This window comes from Suricata suricatta, chromosome 8 (assembly GCF_006229205.1).
Source record: "Suricata suricatta isolate VVHF042 chromosome 8, meerkat_22Aug2017_6uvM2_HiC, whole genome shotgun sequence".
NCBI classification, from domain to species: domain Eukaryota; kingdom Metazoa; phylum Chordata; class Mammalia; order Carnivora; family Herpestidae; genus Suricata; species Suricata suricatta.
Window position 1 is genome coordinate 53665835 of NC_043707.1, and position 20108 is coordinate 53685942.

At 38.8% G+C, this 20108-nt stretch overlaps 1 protein-coding gene across 5 annotated transcripts in view; it reads right to left on the minus strand.

Annotated features, from left to right (window-relative positions):
- Positions 1–20108, minus strand: part of NTNG1 (netrin G1) — a 307008-nt gene that overhangs the window by 51771 nt on the left and 235129 nt on the right. For 3 of the 5 annotated variants that reach the window (XM_029949313.1, XM_029949310.1, XM_029949309.1), the window contains exon 5: positions 18881–18907. In XM_029949313.1, the coding sequence (XP_029805173.1) occupies positions 18881–18907 (27 nt within the window). Of the gene's footprint in view, positions 1–5888; positions 5949–8321; positions 8388–18880; positions 18908–20108 lie in introns of all 5 variants that reach the window. The other 2 variants (XM_029949311.1, XM_029949312.1) reach the window with 2 other exon arrangements.

Consider the following 20108-nt stretch of genomic DNA (forward strand, 5'->3'; position numbering starts at 1 on the left):
TGCACCTGGGAGATTCTAGATGCTTAAAAGAGAAGCAAGAACAAGGGAGGTTCCTGAAGACAGGCCAGTGGGGTTTTTTTTAAGGGAGGCTAGCTCTGTCTCTCTCTCTCAAGAATAAACATGAAAAAATAAAAAAAAATAAAACAATAACAATAAAATAATAGAATTACAGATCACCAAATTAAATTTTCTTAGAAAACAAACAATTCACTCCAATATCCAATGTCTCCTTGAGTTACAGCTTGTTTATGTTGGCAATTCTGACTTGATAGGGAACTTACAAGGGCTCTAGAACCTTCCTTGGTTGAGGATTTGAAACAGGGAGAACCTTTCTGGCCTAGAGCCACTGGTGAGTAGTGGTTGCAGTAATGAGACCCAAGTACCAAATCTAAATGCTTCCTAAGGACTTCTTCCACGCTGCCTAGAGCTTCTGTGTGGGCACCAAGAGCCCTGGCCTCTGGGTCTCCCTTCTGGAAGAGGTTTCTTGGTGGTTGTTTCTCACATTCTCCACCCCCGGTTGGCCCTTGGTGCACCCAATACGATTTATTGGGTTTATTGGGTTTACTTCACAGAAATCCTTGTTGTCAAAAAACTAGTTTTGTGGGTAAGACAACATATGGTTAGAATAACTAGAGAACAAAAGAGCATGTGTTAGGAAAGCCAAAGCCAAACAGTGACACAAAGTGATCTAAGGAGAAGTTCATTTAACTTGAGGGGAATTGGGAAAAACTACCTTAACACTGGACTTACCAACGGGTCTTCTGTGAGGGCAGGTAGGGTTTGTTAGGAAAAGAGTTTGGCGGTAGGGGTGTGTGTGTGTGTGTGTGTGTGTGTGAGCATTCCAGGTGAAAGGAGAATAGAATGTGCAAAGGTACGAAGTTGGGGAAAGTGTAGAGAATAAGGCTGAAAAAGTTTCATAAATAGGTTCCTTTGTGGATGTTCGAAGGATTCTGTAAGATCTGCCCAATGGCCATAGCTACATGCTGAGCTCTATCTGACAAAGTTTTATCCAGGAAATAAAACATATTTACAGATATCCAAGTTCAATACTTTGAGGACCGAGCTCATGAATCTGCATGGACGCATCAAATGTCACACTATAGTCTACAATTACTCTGAATTTAAATAGTATACATTTCCATGATGACATTATTTGTTTCTGGGTCTCATTTGAAGACCATTTAATTATTTTTAGTAGGAAAAGATAAAAAATGCAAGTTGTATAAATAATTATATATAGAACCATACTAGCTAAAAGCCCAATATTAATAAATTTATTTTAGAAGATAAGTGATATCAAATGTCTTTTAATCTAGGAAACAGGGTAGCAACTTGATTCTTTCAAGACTTCTAAGACTTTTCTGAGACTTCAATAAAGCTGTCTTCTCTGGCCATGATATATATGAGAATGTAAAATGACAAAAAGATCTTTGAAAACGATTTGAAAATCATGAGAGCACTGTATAAATGCAAGGCATTTCAAAAGTAATTATTAGGCTGCTGTATTATTTTTCAGTATTCTGTTAGCCTACCACTCTTTAGGAACTCATCTTCCCACATAGGCACAGAATCCTTGAATGATCATTAGCGATGTAGTTTGCATTACATTATCATATTAAGACCCTGAAGGGATGATACTAATAGTTCAGTAATTCTTTGATCTCTCAACTCATTGGCTTACCATGTCCTTTTTTCCTTTCGTGCAAAGTATGGAGTCCATGGTGCATCCTTACAGTGAGTTCCTTTTATACGCTCTCATCTCCCTTGCCCCCTAGTGCTCAACCCAATCATAGTCTTCTGGGAAAACCTGATCCTGCTTAAATCCAACTCTCCATCTCTCCATGCCTACACCTAAGCAGCTAAAGGTGGCTGAAGTTTTTCGCCAACTATTTTGAAGTAAGTCTCATTTTAAGTTTATGACTATAAGCCTCAAAAGGACCTTTAGTCCTGCCAGGAAACCCTTATGAAAACAGGGAACTTCTGGGTCACAACTCTCTCTTGCTTCTTCTTCTCCAGCCATGACTGTTTTCCCCTCTCTTTTCCTCTTGGTTCTTTCTCCTCAAATGTCTCAGGGCTTAGCTCTTGGAACTCTTTACTCTTTAATGTCACCCTAGAGTCAGGGCTCCTTATCTGGTCTCCAGACTTCATACATCACCTCTATGCTAACCTTTCCAAAAGATTTATTTCAGTCTAGATCAACTCCTCCGTTAGTAAAACTTCCTCCAGACTGACATACTCAACTGCATTCTTAGTCTCCACTTGGACATTTACTAAATATCTCAACTTGTTCATAACAGAACTCTTAGGTTACCTTCGCAAACCTGCTACTCTCCCAGACAGCCCACCCTGTCTCAGTAAACAACTCCATTCCTCCAATTCCTTAGCTCAAAATTCCTGATGTTGTTCATGTCTCTTTTCTTCTCATCCTCGACAACCAATCAACTGGCTGATCTTTTTGGCTGTGCTTTTAAAATACATTCTAAATCTCATCACCTGTTACTATCTCATCTTGAGTTAAAGGCACTTGGGTTATTGCTACTGTCCCCAAACTACTCTCCTGGTTTCTATCCTAGTGATATCTCTTCTTCACAGAGCAGTCAGAGTGACTCTTTCAAACTTAAATTCAGTCATGACATCCCTTTGTTTATAATCCTAACGGCTTTCCAGGTCATTCAGAATAAAACACAGAATTCATATGCATTCATTTCCAACTGATGTGGCCCCTGGCCTCCCTGGTGGTTAATTGCCATCACTTTCCTCCTCAGTCATTGTGCAAAGCTTCCATGTTGCTTTGCGAACATGCTGGGGAATTCTCTGGGGCCTTTACTCTTGCTGTTACCTCTGGGTAGAATCCTCTTCCCGTAGACATCCCTGTGACTTGCTTCCTTACTTCATTTCTTGGTTTCTGCTCAAAGAAAATTTTGTGACCACTCTATTGGAAATAAAAGTGCTCCTCCCATCCCTGTGGCCTAAACATACTAATCCTCCATTTCCTAATCCTACTTAATTTTTGGTAGAATTTATAGTATCTAGAAAGTATATTTAAAACAATTTTTCTCCCCCAGACTCTGAGTATAAATACATGAGTGTAGACTGTGTTATGTTTACAGATGTACCCAGAGAACTCAAAACATCCCTTGGCACACTCTAAGCACTCAAAAAATGTTGTCAAATGAACGTATCTGTGAATCAGTGATGATCCTAAAGGTGCCTTTGTTTGCAAAACAGAGGCAGACACAAGAGGAAAGTTACGTTTAAATGCATTCCTCCCCATGTGAATTTCGTCAGAGCCTGGCTATATCCAGTACACTCAAGAGTTTAGAAAAGCAACAGCCACACCACAAAGTATAACTGAGTTACTGATTATTTTAGCTGAGGGTTGTCTATAGCTCTACACAGATCAGTTTAGGCAGAAAAAAGGAGACTTGTAAAAATTGCTATGGTTTATGTAGTTTTTCAATCTCAAATTACATTGTAGATGATTTTTCATTGCTGTTGTGTAGATGAGCTAATGGGGTCGTCTAGAACATATGGCCACGCTGTGGCAAGGAAGCGTTGGCAGAGCGTATTTTCTGAGAACCACCTCATACTAGGGAGCAGCCTGGGCCAATCCTGCAGAGTCTAGTGAAGTTTCTCAGCCTCGGCACTATTTACATGTTGGGCCAAATAATTCTTTGTTTTCCTATATGTTGTAGGCTATTCAGAAGCCTCCCTGGCCTGTACCTACTAGATTCAGTAGCAGCCCCTAGGTTGTGAAACCAAAAGTTCCCTGGGGGGTAAAAATCCCCCATATGAATAGATGACATCACGCAAAACAGTTATGATAAGATACTACAGTATTTAGCAATTGGCTAGTCAAGACCAATAAAAAGCTAGGGATGTTTTAGAAGGAGTGTTGAAAGTTGGCTTTCTAGATCAGGAATGACCCAACCCTCTTCCTAAGTAAAGTTTCTTTCTGACTGACACTGGCTGGAGAAGGGCTGGACAAGCAGGAATTGCCAGAAATAAGAGGTTGGAGAGAAAGAGAATGGAAGAAAAAGAATGTTAGAATACTAGGGGTTAAACTCCCCTGAATGTCTTCTCACTGTCCGCCATGTTGCCTCTCATCGTGTGTTACATGGCCTATGTAAATATAAGATCAAGTACTCTAAATGTGGCAGAGGTAGTTTTTCTTTTTGGCCAAATTAAGAAAGCTAGTGAAAATTCATTTTAGTCACTCAAAGAGAAAAAGAAAAAAAAAATTTGGGAAAAAGAGTTAGCTAGAAAGTGAAAGAATAAGAAAGTATTTTGCCCTCACTACATTAACAGAGTCACCATGCCTCTGAGGGGCCTCCTCTAGGGGTGGCCATGACATGGCTGTGGCATCTGACTGGTCCTTACCCCACCCCTACCCTATTTTGCAACCTTATGTAGCTTTTGAAGCTACATATATCATTTGATGATGATATGAATTTTTTAAAATGATAAGTCAGTAGGTGGCTTCTTCCTGCCTCTGGAGATGTGTTTGAACCTCATTAGTGCTGTGACCCCAAGAAACTGGAGATTCAGTGATGCAGGGTCAAATTCCAGGGCAAGAGGCGTCTTGTATTTCCAGTGTACTTGATGGGACATTAAAGAAATGAAATCTATGAAAGTCCTTACTGCTTCCCTTTCTCCTCCACTTCCTTAGGTTCTCTGTGTAGATTTGCATTTAGGAGATAGAGAAAGATCTTCCCCTTTGGCCTTAAGATGTGCACACATGTCCAGATAGGCTTGATACCCTATGACCCTGTGGCAATTCTGTTCCGAAGAACGTAGCTCCCCCAAATTCAAGTCCATCTGTACTCCCCTCAGAAGGGCACCGTTAATGTCTGACGTGTAAAAGCACATTGTGAGGAAGTTTTAAGACATGGTTTGAATACTGTCTGTTTCCCTTTTCCTGTCTGCGGGCCAGTTTCCTCTTTTTCACTATACATCACAGAAGGACCAACTGAACATTAATTAAAATCTGGAAGATAATCTGGCTCTATTCCATAAGGGATAAATAAGTTATTATGGTCATTTTCATCAAGTGGGTCAAACTAAATTTGGATTCTGTTAATAAATATATTTCTTTATAAGAGGTGTTTAATGAAAAAACAAAAAACAAACAATTCCTGCCCCCAAAACCAAAAACATGACATAAGCCCAACAGTCAAGGGTGGAAAATAAGACACACCTGTCACAGAAGACATTTAAAAGAAAATGGTGAAATAAAAACAGAAGTCTTTATGTTTCCTGAAAAATCTTCATTCTGTGAATGACAGATGCTAGCTGGAATGGACTATTCATGAGTCACAGATGAGATACTGCTTGCTTTCATTTATAGAAAGTAATATAATTATTATTTTCAGGTCATAATCAGTGCTGAACCCAGTGCAGATCTTCACTGGGATTTGTTCAAATTCATTTCAAACAATGGAAATAGAAATTATAATGTATTTCATTTGCCGCAAAGTCAAATGGGCACAAAACATGGAACCTGCCATTCTGTTCTCATGAAGAGCATCCTTGAAACTCACTGTAAGTGGGTTTCCTTATTTTCGATGCAAATGAGCAACAATGTTAATACTCTAACATTCATGTTCTAAGCAGGATTCTAAACTGTTTGAATGCTTATTCACATGTGAATCTTTCAGAAAACAAATGTCACAGCAATTTTAATTTGCAGCAGTGAAATTTTTGAGTGCAGCTTTTTCGCCTCTTCCAGATGACATTCTCAGTACTATTTGATGCATTGATTGGTATCAGTCAACATGCCTCACGGAGAAGCTGATGGGTACACTTCACGGATACTCCAGATTCATACGGTGCAATGTTTCACAACACAGAACACCATGGGGCCACTGTATGAATCCAAGAATTCCTACCTCTCTTGTGGTTTGCAACTTGAACAGAAGAAACTGTTGACAAAGCTAATTTGGGAGCAACTGGATAGGTTTAAAAGAATGAACAGCACATTAGAAACAATAGTGAAACGTTCAAACTGTAATAACTTATCATCAACCCACTTGAAAAGTAGCCCTAAATGAAGTGACTATTTGTATCTGTTGTTTCTGGGAGATGGTTTTGGTCACAAAGGAAGTCTTGTATTTGGCTAATAATGGTTTAACATTGTCAGTAATAAAGTTTAGAAGCTTTATTTTCAGAGGCAAAGAAAATTACCATTTAAGAGGCTGGTTTTGCAAGGATTATTCTGATAACGATATCGATATTAGGATCCCCTATTGACCTCTCTTAAAATAGGAGTTGTGTTGAGATAATTGGCAATCATTGCCTTAATTCACTCTCAATCTCTCCGTGTAACCAAAAGTTCGTCTGCACCTCAGCCAGTTAAATTATTTTTGTTGAACTGATTAGACCTCACAGAACTTAATCTCAATGGGCAACCATCTGGACCTTAGTTTCAAGAGTCACCTCGAATCTGTCTACCTATAAAAATTGTAATCTTCTTCTCAATATTTATTCCTTTGTGATCATATCAGTTTGTTAATGGCAGAGATTGCTCCCTATGTTGTCTGCCATTTCTTTTCCAATTATTCATGATGAGTTGCTTGTGAAAACAGCCAAAGCAGGTAGAACCTGACATTCTTTGCTGATGTTGACAAGATAAATTATGGCTGCACAGAACCGGCCTCTGCTAGAAAGTGCACCTTGAGCTAAAATTTCAAGCTTAAGCACTCTATCCTGTGCGCTGCTTCTCAAATAAATTCATTTGAACTCATTATCCACATTCTAAAAAAACGGCACCTGGTATTAGCCGAAGGTATTTCTGAGAGTTTTCAGTGCAGTGACACTGACAGAAAACACAGCAAAAAAATTAAGTAGGTCTGTTTCCAGTTTTGAACAATGCATAATCTTGTTCATCTCAAAACTCACTGTGGAGAAGTGTTAAGTCTTAGATCCCATCTTGTATAATTTGTTGAACTCTGAAATTCAATGGGAAATACTGAGTGACATTTCACTGAGGATGCTCTCATTGAACTTGCCAAGGAATAAAGTCACTAAACCTCCCCCGAATCCTCCTAGAATTATACTAATAGGGCTGAGCTTGAACTGTCTTTCTTCTTCCACATATGTATGCAGAAACTTGAAAAACTTCATTTGGAGCAGACGATTAAGATAATTCTATTTGCTACTAATATATGTATCTAGGACAGTCACAATTTCATCACCCTGATCAAGGACTGAAAATGCAGCCCTTCCAATTTGACTCCCCAACAAATTGCTAATATATTTTGTTTGCTTTGCCGCTATTTCCTGGTTCCTCCTTTCGCTCATTTCCTCCTCCATCTGTATTCATTAGAGTTTAAAAGGAACATCCTGTATGTAATGAAGGAAGGTGGAAGCCAAAAATGTGCCTCTTTTTTTGAGAAGAAAGAAGGCAAAGAATACAATTTTCTATTAAAATAAACCCCTATTTATACATGTCTATATATATCTATAGGCTAGATGTTAATGTGAATCTAACATTGCACTGCATCTTATGAATTTCATTGCCCAGTTTTTAAAAGTTCTATTTCTTCCTGTGTAATCACACTGCTGTCAGTGTCTCTCTTTTATTTATTTACTTAGTTTTGATGTTACAAGTCAGATAATTACTGCTCTCAGGACGGACAGAAAGCAGGTTGCTCTTACTGCTGCTAGAAATAATTGTTAATTTGTGAAGGATTAAAAGGGAAAGCTCCAACAGAGAAAATATACTGTGACGTGGAAGAGAGAGAGAGAGAGAGAGAGAGAGAGAGAGAGAGAGAGACAGAGAGAGAGGGAGAGAGAGAGAGACAGAGAGAGAGTTAGAGAGAGATTCACAGAGAGAGAGAGATTCAAATTTTTGCCAGTCAATATGGAAAGAAAAAAAAAACCCAAAACCAAGTCTGTTAGGGGTTGCAATACTGCCTTTCCATATTCTTCCCCGGCCTTCAATACCACTGACACCCCACTCGGTTTTGTTAAGGGCAGAAGAGAGGCAGTGGAAGGACACCTGCGGCGCTCAGAAGTGTTTAAGGCTTATTATTTATACTCCAAACAGTGATGGCAGCAAAACTCTAGGCTTCTCTTGGGAGAGACATTCAACCGAAATTTGATGAAGTGCTTATAACATCTATGCCGTCTAATTTGCTCCTGTATCTTTCACTCTACTATTTCCAGAACACTCTTCATATTAGAAATAATATTTGAATCAGGATCCTTTCAAAGACATGGCATTTAAGATAAGGCTCTTCTTTAGGGCTAAAAAATAGTATATGGGATTTTCCCCCTAAACATGTGGGGTTTTTATTACTAGGAATTTTACATGCTCCTACCTTGTTTTGGGTTAGAAACCTCAAGGGAAGAAATATTCGGCCATATCCTATTAAACTTTGGAAGATCTGCATGCATCAGGAAAAATCAGGGTATGTTATTTTCAGCTACAATGTCATTTGGCCTAAACAGAAAATTATATGGACAAAGACACAAACCACACATCTGCTCTTTAACTTGGCTGTGATGCACTTAACAAAACATGACTCCCGTACCAAACAAGAGCAAGCAATTGATGATTCCCAAAACATTGAATGGACATTAAATATATAGCCCCTTCGCTAACAAAGCTATATACGTTTACTTTTGCAATAAACTAGAGTATTCTTACAAATAACCAAATAGGGACTTCAGCATTTCAAACCGTTATATAAAGCTGGTGCCTGAAACTAGAAGATAACGTGAAAGAAATAATTTCTCATTCGAGGATTCCATTCTCAGCAATTTATATTTACAGATATGAACTGGTTGCATTAGTCTTTCATGAGAGATTCTTTGGGGTATGTTTTAAGTGTGAGCCATTATCTCTGCAAAGAAGTGGATTTATTTCCTACTTTTATTTACGCCATTTCTCAGAGAAAGAAAGGGAATACTGGTGATTTCTGGCTTCTTAGGACAGCTAAGGTTTATATGTATGGATGTGTATATGTCTTCATGATTTTTTTTTTTACCTCAACCTATGTTTCCAGAGTTCTGAGTTCCAATCCAGAGGTAATTATCAACATTGTTAATTTAAGAACTGATGTTCTTTCTGTCTGAGATTTACCAGTATATACATATTAAAAAAGAAGACTCTGGAAAAGCAGAACAACTAGGTTTAGGATTCGATGCTTTAAAATTATTTTTGCCAAGGTACATAACTAAAGCAGGTGCATAAATAAAGCACCCATTCAGATCAGCTCAAAACTATATCTTTTGTGTGGTTCTATGGGACCACCCAAGTCCACAGAAAGCACTTTCACCTATAGCATGTTACTGTCTGTGCTTCTGATTTCTCATTGATATGGGGTAGGTAAGGCATGAGTTTTAATATTGGTAATTTAAATTTCATAGGTCTATTTCTCATCTCTGTAATTAGATTGGATCTCTTTGAGGAAGGGCAAAGCCTTGCAGGAGGCCTCAGTAAATATCTAATAATTGAATAATTGATATCAAGTGGCCAGGCCACTGTAAACAGGTATTATCAGATTGTTTCCTCCATAATTAGATTATAGCGAATAACATTCTTGCAAGACATAGTACTTTCGCTATAACTTTGGTATTTTAATATTTGTTAGAAAAGCTGATGTACTGTTGCTCCGTGTGTGCGTGTGTGTGTGCGTGTGTGTGTGCACAAAGGCAGTTGAAATCTTAATATTGATATTAATTGATCTGTAAAAACTGCAGAATGAAATAAGAATGTAATAATATTTTCCACGTTTGTATCCAACTGTTACTAAATGCGTAGATACTTAGTAACATGAATACGCAAGATAGGCAACTAATGTTGCTTTTCACTTGAGCATTTTGTGCTGCAGTAGACAACTGAATTAACAGAAAAAGCTATAAATTTGCATTTTGAGGGACTGAATATGACTTTAGAAATTATCTAGAAAAATTGTGGTTTTATATAGAAAATACATTTCTTTATTAGCTTCAAATTAAGAATAGCGTAGTTTGTTAAAATGGTTCTCTCCATATTTTTCTTGTAGGAGAGGCAAATACAGGTCCTAAGTGGGGTTGCTTTTTGTAAATTTAATGTTAGACATTCAGTAACTTGATGAAATTAAGCAATATGATGGTTTGGTTAATAAGCTTTGCCAAGAAATTTAAGTAAAGACAGGCATTTATACTAAATTGATTCAAAAGTGAGTTTTGAAAACTAGATTCATAAATTGAATTGTATTCCACATTCCAATATATTAAATATCTATGCCTATTTTTAGCATACTCTTTCCTAGTATTTTAATATTTCCATGCTCCCCACCCCCGATTCTGAGGTTCCACTTTAAGGATCTTCCTATAATGTACAACAAGTTAACATAGGGCATTCCACTTTTGAATTGCTAACTTCCTGACTGTATGGAATTATTGAGGTAGACAGCTCAGTTACAATCTGATCCCTACCTAGAATTTAGCTTTCTTTTGTACTGTGTACTTAAGATGGTATCTTCAAGAAGGGGAGTAGGTGACCTTTGTATTTGCCTGGGAATATAATTAGATCCCCCCTCCCCAATTTCCATTATGTGGAATGCCTAACTTTCCTGAACGGTCAAAACTCAGAACCACCAACAGTGACCCCATGTGGAAATCCAAATCTAATCTATATATATCTCTGATGGGACAAAATTTTATGTGCTGTTTTTCCCTTGGGAGGAAAAATGTCCTGAAAAAAAGGCACTGAAATTTGTGGCCCCCCCAAACTCTTACAACATGCACATTTGTGTTTGTGCATGCATATTTCAATATTTGGCTATCAGAAGACTTTTAATTTACTGTCTCATCTTATTTTTTTAAAAAATTGATTTTGTCTTATAATTGCAAGGCTAAGTAAGAAAACAACTTAAAATTAGGCTGTTGCTCTCCATTTATTCTTGTTACTCTAAGATCCTGGCTCAAATAAATATTTAATCAATATTGCTAACTAACGTTTAATTCTCGGGAGTAAATTAGGCACACTGGAGGTGATATTAATAGTATAATTGATACAAATTCTGTTATCATAGCCAATTCGAATGAAAATCTTTGTATAACATGTAGCCTTTGAGAAGTTTTAGCCAGGGGAACACTTGTTTTGAATAGGTGGAAATTGCAAATAGAAAAAAAAATATGCACATATATGTGTATATATATTTATATATGTCTGTGTACGTATATATATATATATATATACACACTGCATTAAAAGTATTATATACTGTATTGTCTTCTTTGGGTGACCTGAGGCAGAATTTATTAATTTCATTTTTCCATGAATTAACTAAGGTATATCTTTGGGCCAATGCACAGGTCTTAGAGCAGTGGCTTGTTAGAAGGCAGAGGGCTCTGTGAGTCAGAAGAATCAGTTTTCGTCCCAGTACTGCTACGGAGGAACTGTCTAGCTGTTAATTTCTCTGGACTTCCATGTCCTTATCTGTAAATAAAGGTGCTGGACTAAAAGATCTCTAAGGTTTCCCTCAGCTGTTAACTTCCATCCCTCCGGGGGTCCCCCATTGGTCTAGCAGAGTCCCACTCGAGTTTTTGGGAGGATGAAGCCTATTGAGATGAGGTACACACTCTGGAGAATCTGAAGGGCTAAGAGAGAAGAGAAAATTATTGCTGCCTGTTTTGACAGTGGCCCTTTCGACTGTCATAGTGAAACCCAAACTGGAGTTGAGAAATTATTATTGGGGTGAGGGGAGGGATCCCTCCATGTGTCCAATGGAGTTGTAGATGGCCAGTCATTCAAGGATAGCCATCTGTGGAAATCCCTATTTCTTAAGGATGCTGGCACAATACATCTGGGAAAATGGATGGGACTCATCTTGATAATCTCCTTAACTAGACTCCAAAGACCAGCTCTAGGAGTATGGAGACCATAATCACATATGCCACAGCTGTCCTCTTACAAAAAGAAAAGAAAAATATCTGGAATGTCTATCAGATGCAATTATTCTATTGTCACTGTTAAATTTTCAAAGCACATCTGATGGGAAGCTTAGAAAATATCTATCTGGGGAAATTTTTTTTTAAGATATGGTGCATGTAAAGTAGATCTGGGGCTGGATTCAAATTCCAGTTCTACCACTTGGACAAGGAACTTGTGTATGTCTTTCTTGATCATAAAAGAGGAAATTCTCTTTGTCTTTCTCATCTGTAAGAGGGGGATGATGACACTATCTGCTGGTTGTTTTTAAGACTCAGTGAGTTAATAATTGCTTGATATTGTACTGAGCATTCAATAAATGTCAGCCCTTATGATTCCATTTGTGGTTGCTGTTGTAATAAAAATCAGATTACTGTAGTATTAACAGTTCTTGCTGAATTGAAGTGGAGAAAATAATGTGCTCCCCCTATTTTTTACGATCTTAATTATTCCCAAAGTGAGTGGTCCTAATATGTAAAAAAGCTCATTTAAGATGTAGTTTACTTTAGGGAATAATTCAGCTTTAGGGCTTCTATTGATTAATACTATTGCTCAGAAAGCAATGGAAATATTTTGGAATACTGTGGAAAAGATTTGATTTTTAATATTAATAGTTAAATATATAATGTTCACTTTCAAGTTTCTTTCAATTTAGGGATCCATCAGTTTAGCCTATGAATCAAATATATATGTCATCTGATTTTTGTTTTTCATTAGGGAGAGAATTCAGAAAACTGTCATGTGACAATTTGGTTATGGCACTTGAAACTTAGTTTCATGAATCAGAAAAATTGAGATTCTGGTTACAAAAATGAAACTTTGGAGGAAAAGTTTTCTCCTCTGTGCCCCAAGGAAAACTCTGCCTGTACATTGGAGAGAATCATGTTGTAGTTGCTGAAATTGACCATCTATTGCTGATGCCATAATTTGTCTAACTAGAAAGCAAGCTAAAGCAGAAGGCTGAAAACATGTTATTCACATCAAGAAAGCGTTAGAGGTAAGCTTCTTTTAGAATACTGAGTTGTTTTCCACCACCCATGGCACTCAGTTTGCATGAACTGTAGGCAACATTCAACTCACTTTGTGGGTGCCCTTTAAAAACAGAGTAAATTGGGACCAGGGTTTCCCATCTTTTTCTAGAGTGGTGTACTATGTAGAATTTCATATTTTAGTAGTTTCATCAAATGAGAAGGTGAGTTCTAATATTCATCAAATGAGAAGGTGTGATGAGTCCTGTTCTCGAAATTGGATATTGAGCTGGAATCCTACCATGGCCACTGCCCCGATGACTTAAACAATTCATTTAAGCCTTAGTTGCCTTATATACTGTAAAATGATGATGTTGAATGAATGCTCCTTAAATTTCCCCAAAATATTAATTTTTACATAATTTTTTGGTTCTAAAATACGGTGGGAAACAGGGTACTCCTTGGATATGAAAAGCCACTGCTGGGGGATGTTTGTGAGCCTTCATTAAACATCCTTCTCCAAGGAGTGTGAGAGGAAAATGTCGGATAGAGGAACAGTCACAAGGTCCTTTTGGATTTTATATAGTTACTGTTCCTGTTACTCAGGGAATCTGGAAGCATTATGAATGCCTAGAAAGGAATCTATAGAAAACCCAAAGCTTTCCAGAAGAAATCTCTAGGGCTTTGGAGGTAATCTTACCATCTTCACAGCAAGCTGCCTACCCTCAGAAACACCATGTCATTAAACTGGTGGGAAAGATAGCTTAATGTGACAGTGTAGGTCTGTCTTTGAGATGGCATACAGAATTTTATTTTTGCTATAAGTGACTATTTCAATAAAGAAAAAATCTGGATTTTTACTGTCATACAACAAGTACAAGCATGTTTCACAATTTGTATAGAATATTTCATGAGCTGTCTCGTGTTCTATAATATACCTGACATGTATACATCTCCCATCTTGCTCAGCATACTAAGGATGTTTATTGGTAGAGGAAGGGCACATATTAATGTGGTGAAGGGTCACAGTCCCCTACCCCGGCTACTCAGACATGATCCTTGTAACTTCTGTTGACAACAGAGTGAGGTACCAGAAAATGAACTTCCATTTTTCTCTGGGACATTAAATTTCTCTGTGCAAAAACGTGGGTCAATTCAGGGATCAACAGGTGTAAGGTACAGTGTGGTGGACTGAAAAGAGTCTGTGGTAAGAGTCAATAAATCTGGAATTTTTCCTTCTGAGCTCTTCCATTTGGTGTAATGTTATGAGCATCACTTCTGGAGTCAGATGGGCCTTTCTGCTCGGATTACATCAGCACCTTGGTCAAATGACTCGGCCACTCTGAGCCTCAGATTCACCATTTGTAGAATGGAATTCTATACACATGTGGGAACATCTCTCTCCAGTTCTGAGCAAAAGCATTGCCTAACCCTTCCCAGGAAGTGGAGCACTTCACTGGGCCAGCTCCATATCTATACTCCAAGAAGATGTTAATGATACCCACACGCAGAGTGCAGGAGTTCACAGTTACGTGTTTGGGGCTCACCAGGGGGCCTTTCAGAGATCTTGCTGAATCTGTGTTTACGCTAGGAATTTCCAGATGTCCCTGCACAGAGATAATAGCAAAGGAACAGATAGCAGCTCACACTTAAAAACTGGCCTGACATTCTAAATTCACCTGGGAAAAGGTTAACACATGAAAAAAGTCAGTTTGCTCAGGGTGGGTATTTCTGATCACATTACTAAACCTCTCAATTCTTTTTTCTTTAGGTAGGGGACACTCCTCCCTTCTTCCCTGTAATATTTGATTTATTCTTCAGCAGCTATGTCCTAATGTTCATTCAATTTTAGGATAACCACAAAGGTTTCATGAATGTGAAATGCTAGTTACACAAATATGAAATGGATCTGGGATGAGATATTGGGTACATGATATAACAAAGTCTCAAAGGCATTTCACCTGGGGCCTGAGCTTTCCTTCTAGAACATCAGCAAACAGTTCAAAATTAATGTAGCACACCTTGCAATTTGCCATATAGCTACACTAGCCTGATAATAATTTTTTTCCTCATTATATAAAACCTAATTAGTTAAAGGGCAGTTCAAATGAAACTTTTATTTGGGGGATTTAGAAGTATTAAAGTAAAGGGAAAAAAACCCCAAACAAACACTGCAGATGTCTGCATAGCATGAACATGATTACTAATAACTCTCTGGTGGGGAAATGATTAACCTTGTTATTTTCCTCACGATCCAGGTTTCTATAGTAAATCGGTGCTGAACAAACATATCTGGATGCTGTATGGAACACAATTTGTCCAAGGTCTCCAACTGGCACCAAGTATTTTCAAGTGTGAAAACATCTCTGCGCTTTCTCAACAGGCTGATGGATCGCTTCAGGTAGCACTTCCCCTGTTTCACAGTCCTGTCTGTTAAATCAAATTCGAGATGAAGTTTAACTCCATGATGAAGGCAATGTTCATTATAAGAGAAAACAGGAAAATGGAATGTTTCCTGTAAGGGAACCATTATTTCTAATTGAATGAGAGGGGAGGGAAGGGCCACCAAACACTTCCGTCCATATTCTGTGCTTTACATATCATGGTCTCAGTCACTTACAAGTAATGTAAAAAAATAATGTCTACTTAGGTTCTTTTTCTTTGTTGCTGTTCTAAGAAATATTTTTATTTATTAAAAATATTGAAGTTGTTTGAAGCGGTGTTTCCTGATGTGATCTTTCATTTTTGTGGCCGGCCTACCTTTAACCTCTGACTCATCTGTCATTTGCTTTCTTAAGTGATGATAACCCACACAAAACCATGGTGCATGTTAGGCCAGTTCTTGTTCTAATTGTGGTCTGTATAATGTTTAGCATATTAGGGGAATCACTTGCTTTTCAGGACTAAGGATCAGATAATATATGCTAGAAGGCAATCATTAGTTTATCACTCTAGCAAAAACATCCACACCAAACCCGCTCTCAATTTGCATCATCAGCATCAACAAATGTTCACTTGGGTAAAATCGTGAATGTTTACTTATCAGTGTGTGATACACTTTATTAAAAAAGAAGGAAACCTGAATGAATTACTGCCCCATTAGGTAAAGTAAAAACAGAGATCACAAGGCTCAAATGACTATAGATATATTTTGGGATTCATGAATTGCTGACAATATCACCAGTATGTTTTTCAGCCATGGTCAAAAGCACATCAAAATGACCAAGTTTTCAATCAAGAACCTTTGATATGATTGGGAAACCTATTTCCTAATAAATAGACAACAGCAGGTACAAATGATCTCGATGGGAAATTTGTTTCAAAAACATTTTCAGCAGATGATCGGAAAGGATGACCACTCTGTCCATGCATTTGAACCTTAATACCGGTGTTGACAGTGTGAGAGCTATACTGAAATCTGTTAGGGCTGGAAAACCTTTAGTCATTGTGTGTACAGGGTATGTATGTGAACTTACGGTTACATACATCAATAATTTACATCAATAGTATATATCCGCCCCTTTCCTTGAGATATGCTTTGATAGTGGGAGTCTCATGGGTGTTACATCTGTTATAATGGCATTGTCTATATATTTGGTGGAATTATGCTCATTGCTTCTTTCTTTGGGATAAAGGGAAAAGCCCCGGGAAACACCTAAACTTGGTTAAAAACCCAAGCAAGTCCCTCTTCTCTAGTTTATACCTTCCTTCCCGCACCCTGTGGAACAGGCAGAGAGTCATCTATGCAGGAACTCTTGCCCGTTGGAGAGGAAAGGAATCCTCCAGTGCACACAAGGAGCCCCTTATGAGCCCACAAAGAAGAAAGGTGCAAATGCCATTTAAGCCTAGAAGATACAATCGTGTTTGATGGCTTCATCGTGAGTCTCTTGCCTTTAAAGCCAGCAATAGGCAAGCTCGTTGTGTGTGATGTTGGGTGACTCCTGGAAGCTTTTACAGCCTGTTTGCTGGAGAAATCTGAGGAACCAACCCCTGCGCTCCAGACAGAGCTGCCAAAGGCACAATGAGGTAAGGTTACAAACCATCACTTTGTTCGTTAGAGGGCTCTCCTTAGGCATTAAGGAGTTAAATTTTCCTAGGCTCCCAATCAAAAAGGTTGATACATTTGCCAAAGGCACAACAAAGCATCCTTTCGGGTCACCACGGATTTCAAAATAAAACAAAGCAAAACGAAAGTGGGATTTCCTGAATCAGGGTGTAAAAGGTCAACATCTGCTGATGCTCAGAGATGGGGCATGTGGTGGAGGCGGCCGGTGAAATGTCCCGTGAGCTGTACGGAGTCCATGCAACACACGACCGACACTGAACGGAAACACACCCCAGCGCCAAAGAGCTACTTTCCATCCGTCCATTTCTGAAGATTGGACAGGGCAGACCGCCGCAGCAGCCTCAACGCTCTGTCTCAGCTGGCTTGCATTTGGATCCTTTTGCTCACAAATGCATATGCAAATGAAATTGTCAAGGCCTGAAAGGAGCCTACTGTGGTGTGTGTGTGTGTGTGTGTGTGTGTGTGTGTGTACACCAAACACAATCAGGCAAATGCCAGTGAAGATAGTAAAGCAGAACCCTGAGACTATTAGAGCTGAAGGTTTCATCTGCAAGTTTGTAGCACAGATGCCATTTCAATAAGATCATAAAGGCCAGACTGTAACATTAGGCTGGTCTCTAAAACGAAGCAAACACTACTTCTATTTACAAAGCTGCTGACTTTCATGGCATTTAACACTCCCAGTGCTTAACAAATCTGTGTTCGGGCCTATGCACAAGCTTAAGCAGACTGGGTTGCTTTACAAATTGGAAGACCAGCCTGTGCGTTTGTAAAAAGGGGGACGTTGTTTTATCCAAGCTATCAGAGTATTGCTTTTACGATGGATGTTGGGTTTTGCAACATTTCAGGGGCTGTTGTTTACACTGCAATCACCCTGGGTGGCGCAGCCCCGTGAGGAAGTCTGGAAGGCGTGAGACCACAGTGAAAATTCTCCTCTTCACTTTCAGCTCACGATCTCGGCTTCCTCAGTACTCGTTTGAATCAGTTAATTCAGCAGTTGTTTAAAGGTTTTAGCCACCAGAGAGAAAGGCTGCAATATATAAAAACTCTGCTCCACAAAGCTGTGGGGCATTTCCTTAATGAGCATTTCAGGCTTGCTGCCGGGGTTTTCTATGTGAAGAAGGAGCTAGTCTGGATCTCCTACAACAGTTGGCAGGATGCTCTCTGCAATGGTAGTGGAGAAACGCTCCATAGAGAAACGTTTCCATTGCTCCTCTTTCTACTACAAGGTTTCTTGCAGGAATTTCTAGTAGCCAGATTCCTAAGTTCTGCATATATTCTTTATGCCCCACTCTCCATCACACTTAAGCATAAGTAGTCAGGAAAAGATGGATCACCGTATTTTAGGAGGGAGAAATGGACGTACGTTCCTTCATTCCTCCAGAAAGACTAATGGTCGCCAGCCTGCCTCTTTCAGGCCTTCACAAAGACGGGAGTGCAATACATTACTAAAATTCCCTCCCCCTGGTTTTCTTGGGTACTAATAAATATGCCAAATGCATTTGTTGGTATTCATTCTCTGCTTTTAAAAATTACGGTAGAAATCCATATCCAGTTCTGAAGAGAAGGCTGAATTTGTTGTTGGTTATTGAGTATGAGTACATAGGACTGTTGCCACATGAGCTATGGTGACTCAGTAATTGCACCTCTGTAAAGGTAGCCTTCATTGATCAAAAGCGGTCAGGGAAGCTGTGGTACCATCATATCAACAGAGGAGTTATGCGCGGATAAGTGTTTTATCTGTGCTCTCACCGTATCTGTGCACAGAACAAATGCAACAGTTCAATTCGCAAAGAAAATACCCTCTTCCATCAGAAATGGACACTGGGAAAATAGGTCTGAGGAGCCCAACAAGAAAACAAAACTAGCCTAGACTCGGTTTGGTGATTTGTATTTTTTTTTTGTTTTTTTTTTTTTACTTACTACCAATACTGGAAATACTGGGGATACCTAGAAAGAAAGAAAACAATAAAGAAAAACTGTTAGTTATTAATACATGATATCTTTAACTTAATATAAAAATATAAGAAACTTAACACTGAATAACATTCAGATCATTAGAAAAACTGCACCGAAACAGCAAGACATATATTCATCCAACAAAACCGTTTTGCTTTCATTCTAGGACTCCTGAACTTATCGGGGTTGGGAAATGAATGCTCAATTTCAACAGCTGGCTCAAGACTGCTTCATGACATCAAACATTTTGTGCCTGCCTGCAAGGTTAGCGAACATTTTGTGGAACTGTGAGTGGTTCAAAACAGATTTTAAGCTAGGCTTATGTTCCAGGCATAGAGTGCCAAATATACACTATGTGGACCTGTGTAAATATCTCCAACATGTGCAATAGATCTCTTTAAATGTGTTATGAGATGTGTATGTTAGCTGTTAAAAGTCATTTGGCCCTTTATTTGATTAATTTCACATTACCATCATTTTTAGTCCTCTTTTACTTGTCAGATATGTAGATTAAACTCTGTAATAGAAACTTAATTGAGCAGAATAATTCAAGAATACATTAGGTTGTTCATATTGATCATGCAGTTCATCCATTTTCCCAGCTTCCAGTTTAATCTACAGCTTGCACTAAGGTGGTGGCACCACTGCAGAATGCAATGGACTTGGTACAAACGTAGACATGAATTTAGTCCGTCCCCAGATGAAAACCTGTGGCTGAGAGCAGGGGCATGGGAGCCAGGCTGCCTGGGTTTGAAGCTTTGCCCTTACACTCACTGTGTGGCCTTGGGCAAGTTGCTTACCCTCTCTGCTTGCCTTAGCTTGGTTTCCTCCTGGTTGCTGCAAAGATTACCCAAATTAACACAAGTAAAGAACTCAACACGCGGCTGGGCAGGTAGTGTGTACTATATCCGTCTTTGCTACGATAACTGTTATTGATAGAGTGGGTTCATCAGGCAAGCGAAATCATGACAGATATCGCTAATTAGGAGTCAGAGATTTATATCTTCTCCACTAAAGTTGGGTGGCGGTGTGGATGGGAGCATGAGATGGGGATCAGACAGAACTGAGTGAGAGGCCGGCTTTGCAGCTGACCAGCTGGGTGTTTCCAGGCAAGCTCCCAGCCTCTCTATGCCTGTTTCCTCAACTGAAAGGCGCTATTACTATCTACTGCCTAGGGCTGCTGTGAGGATTG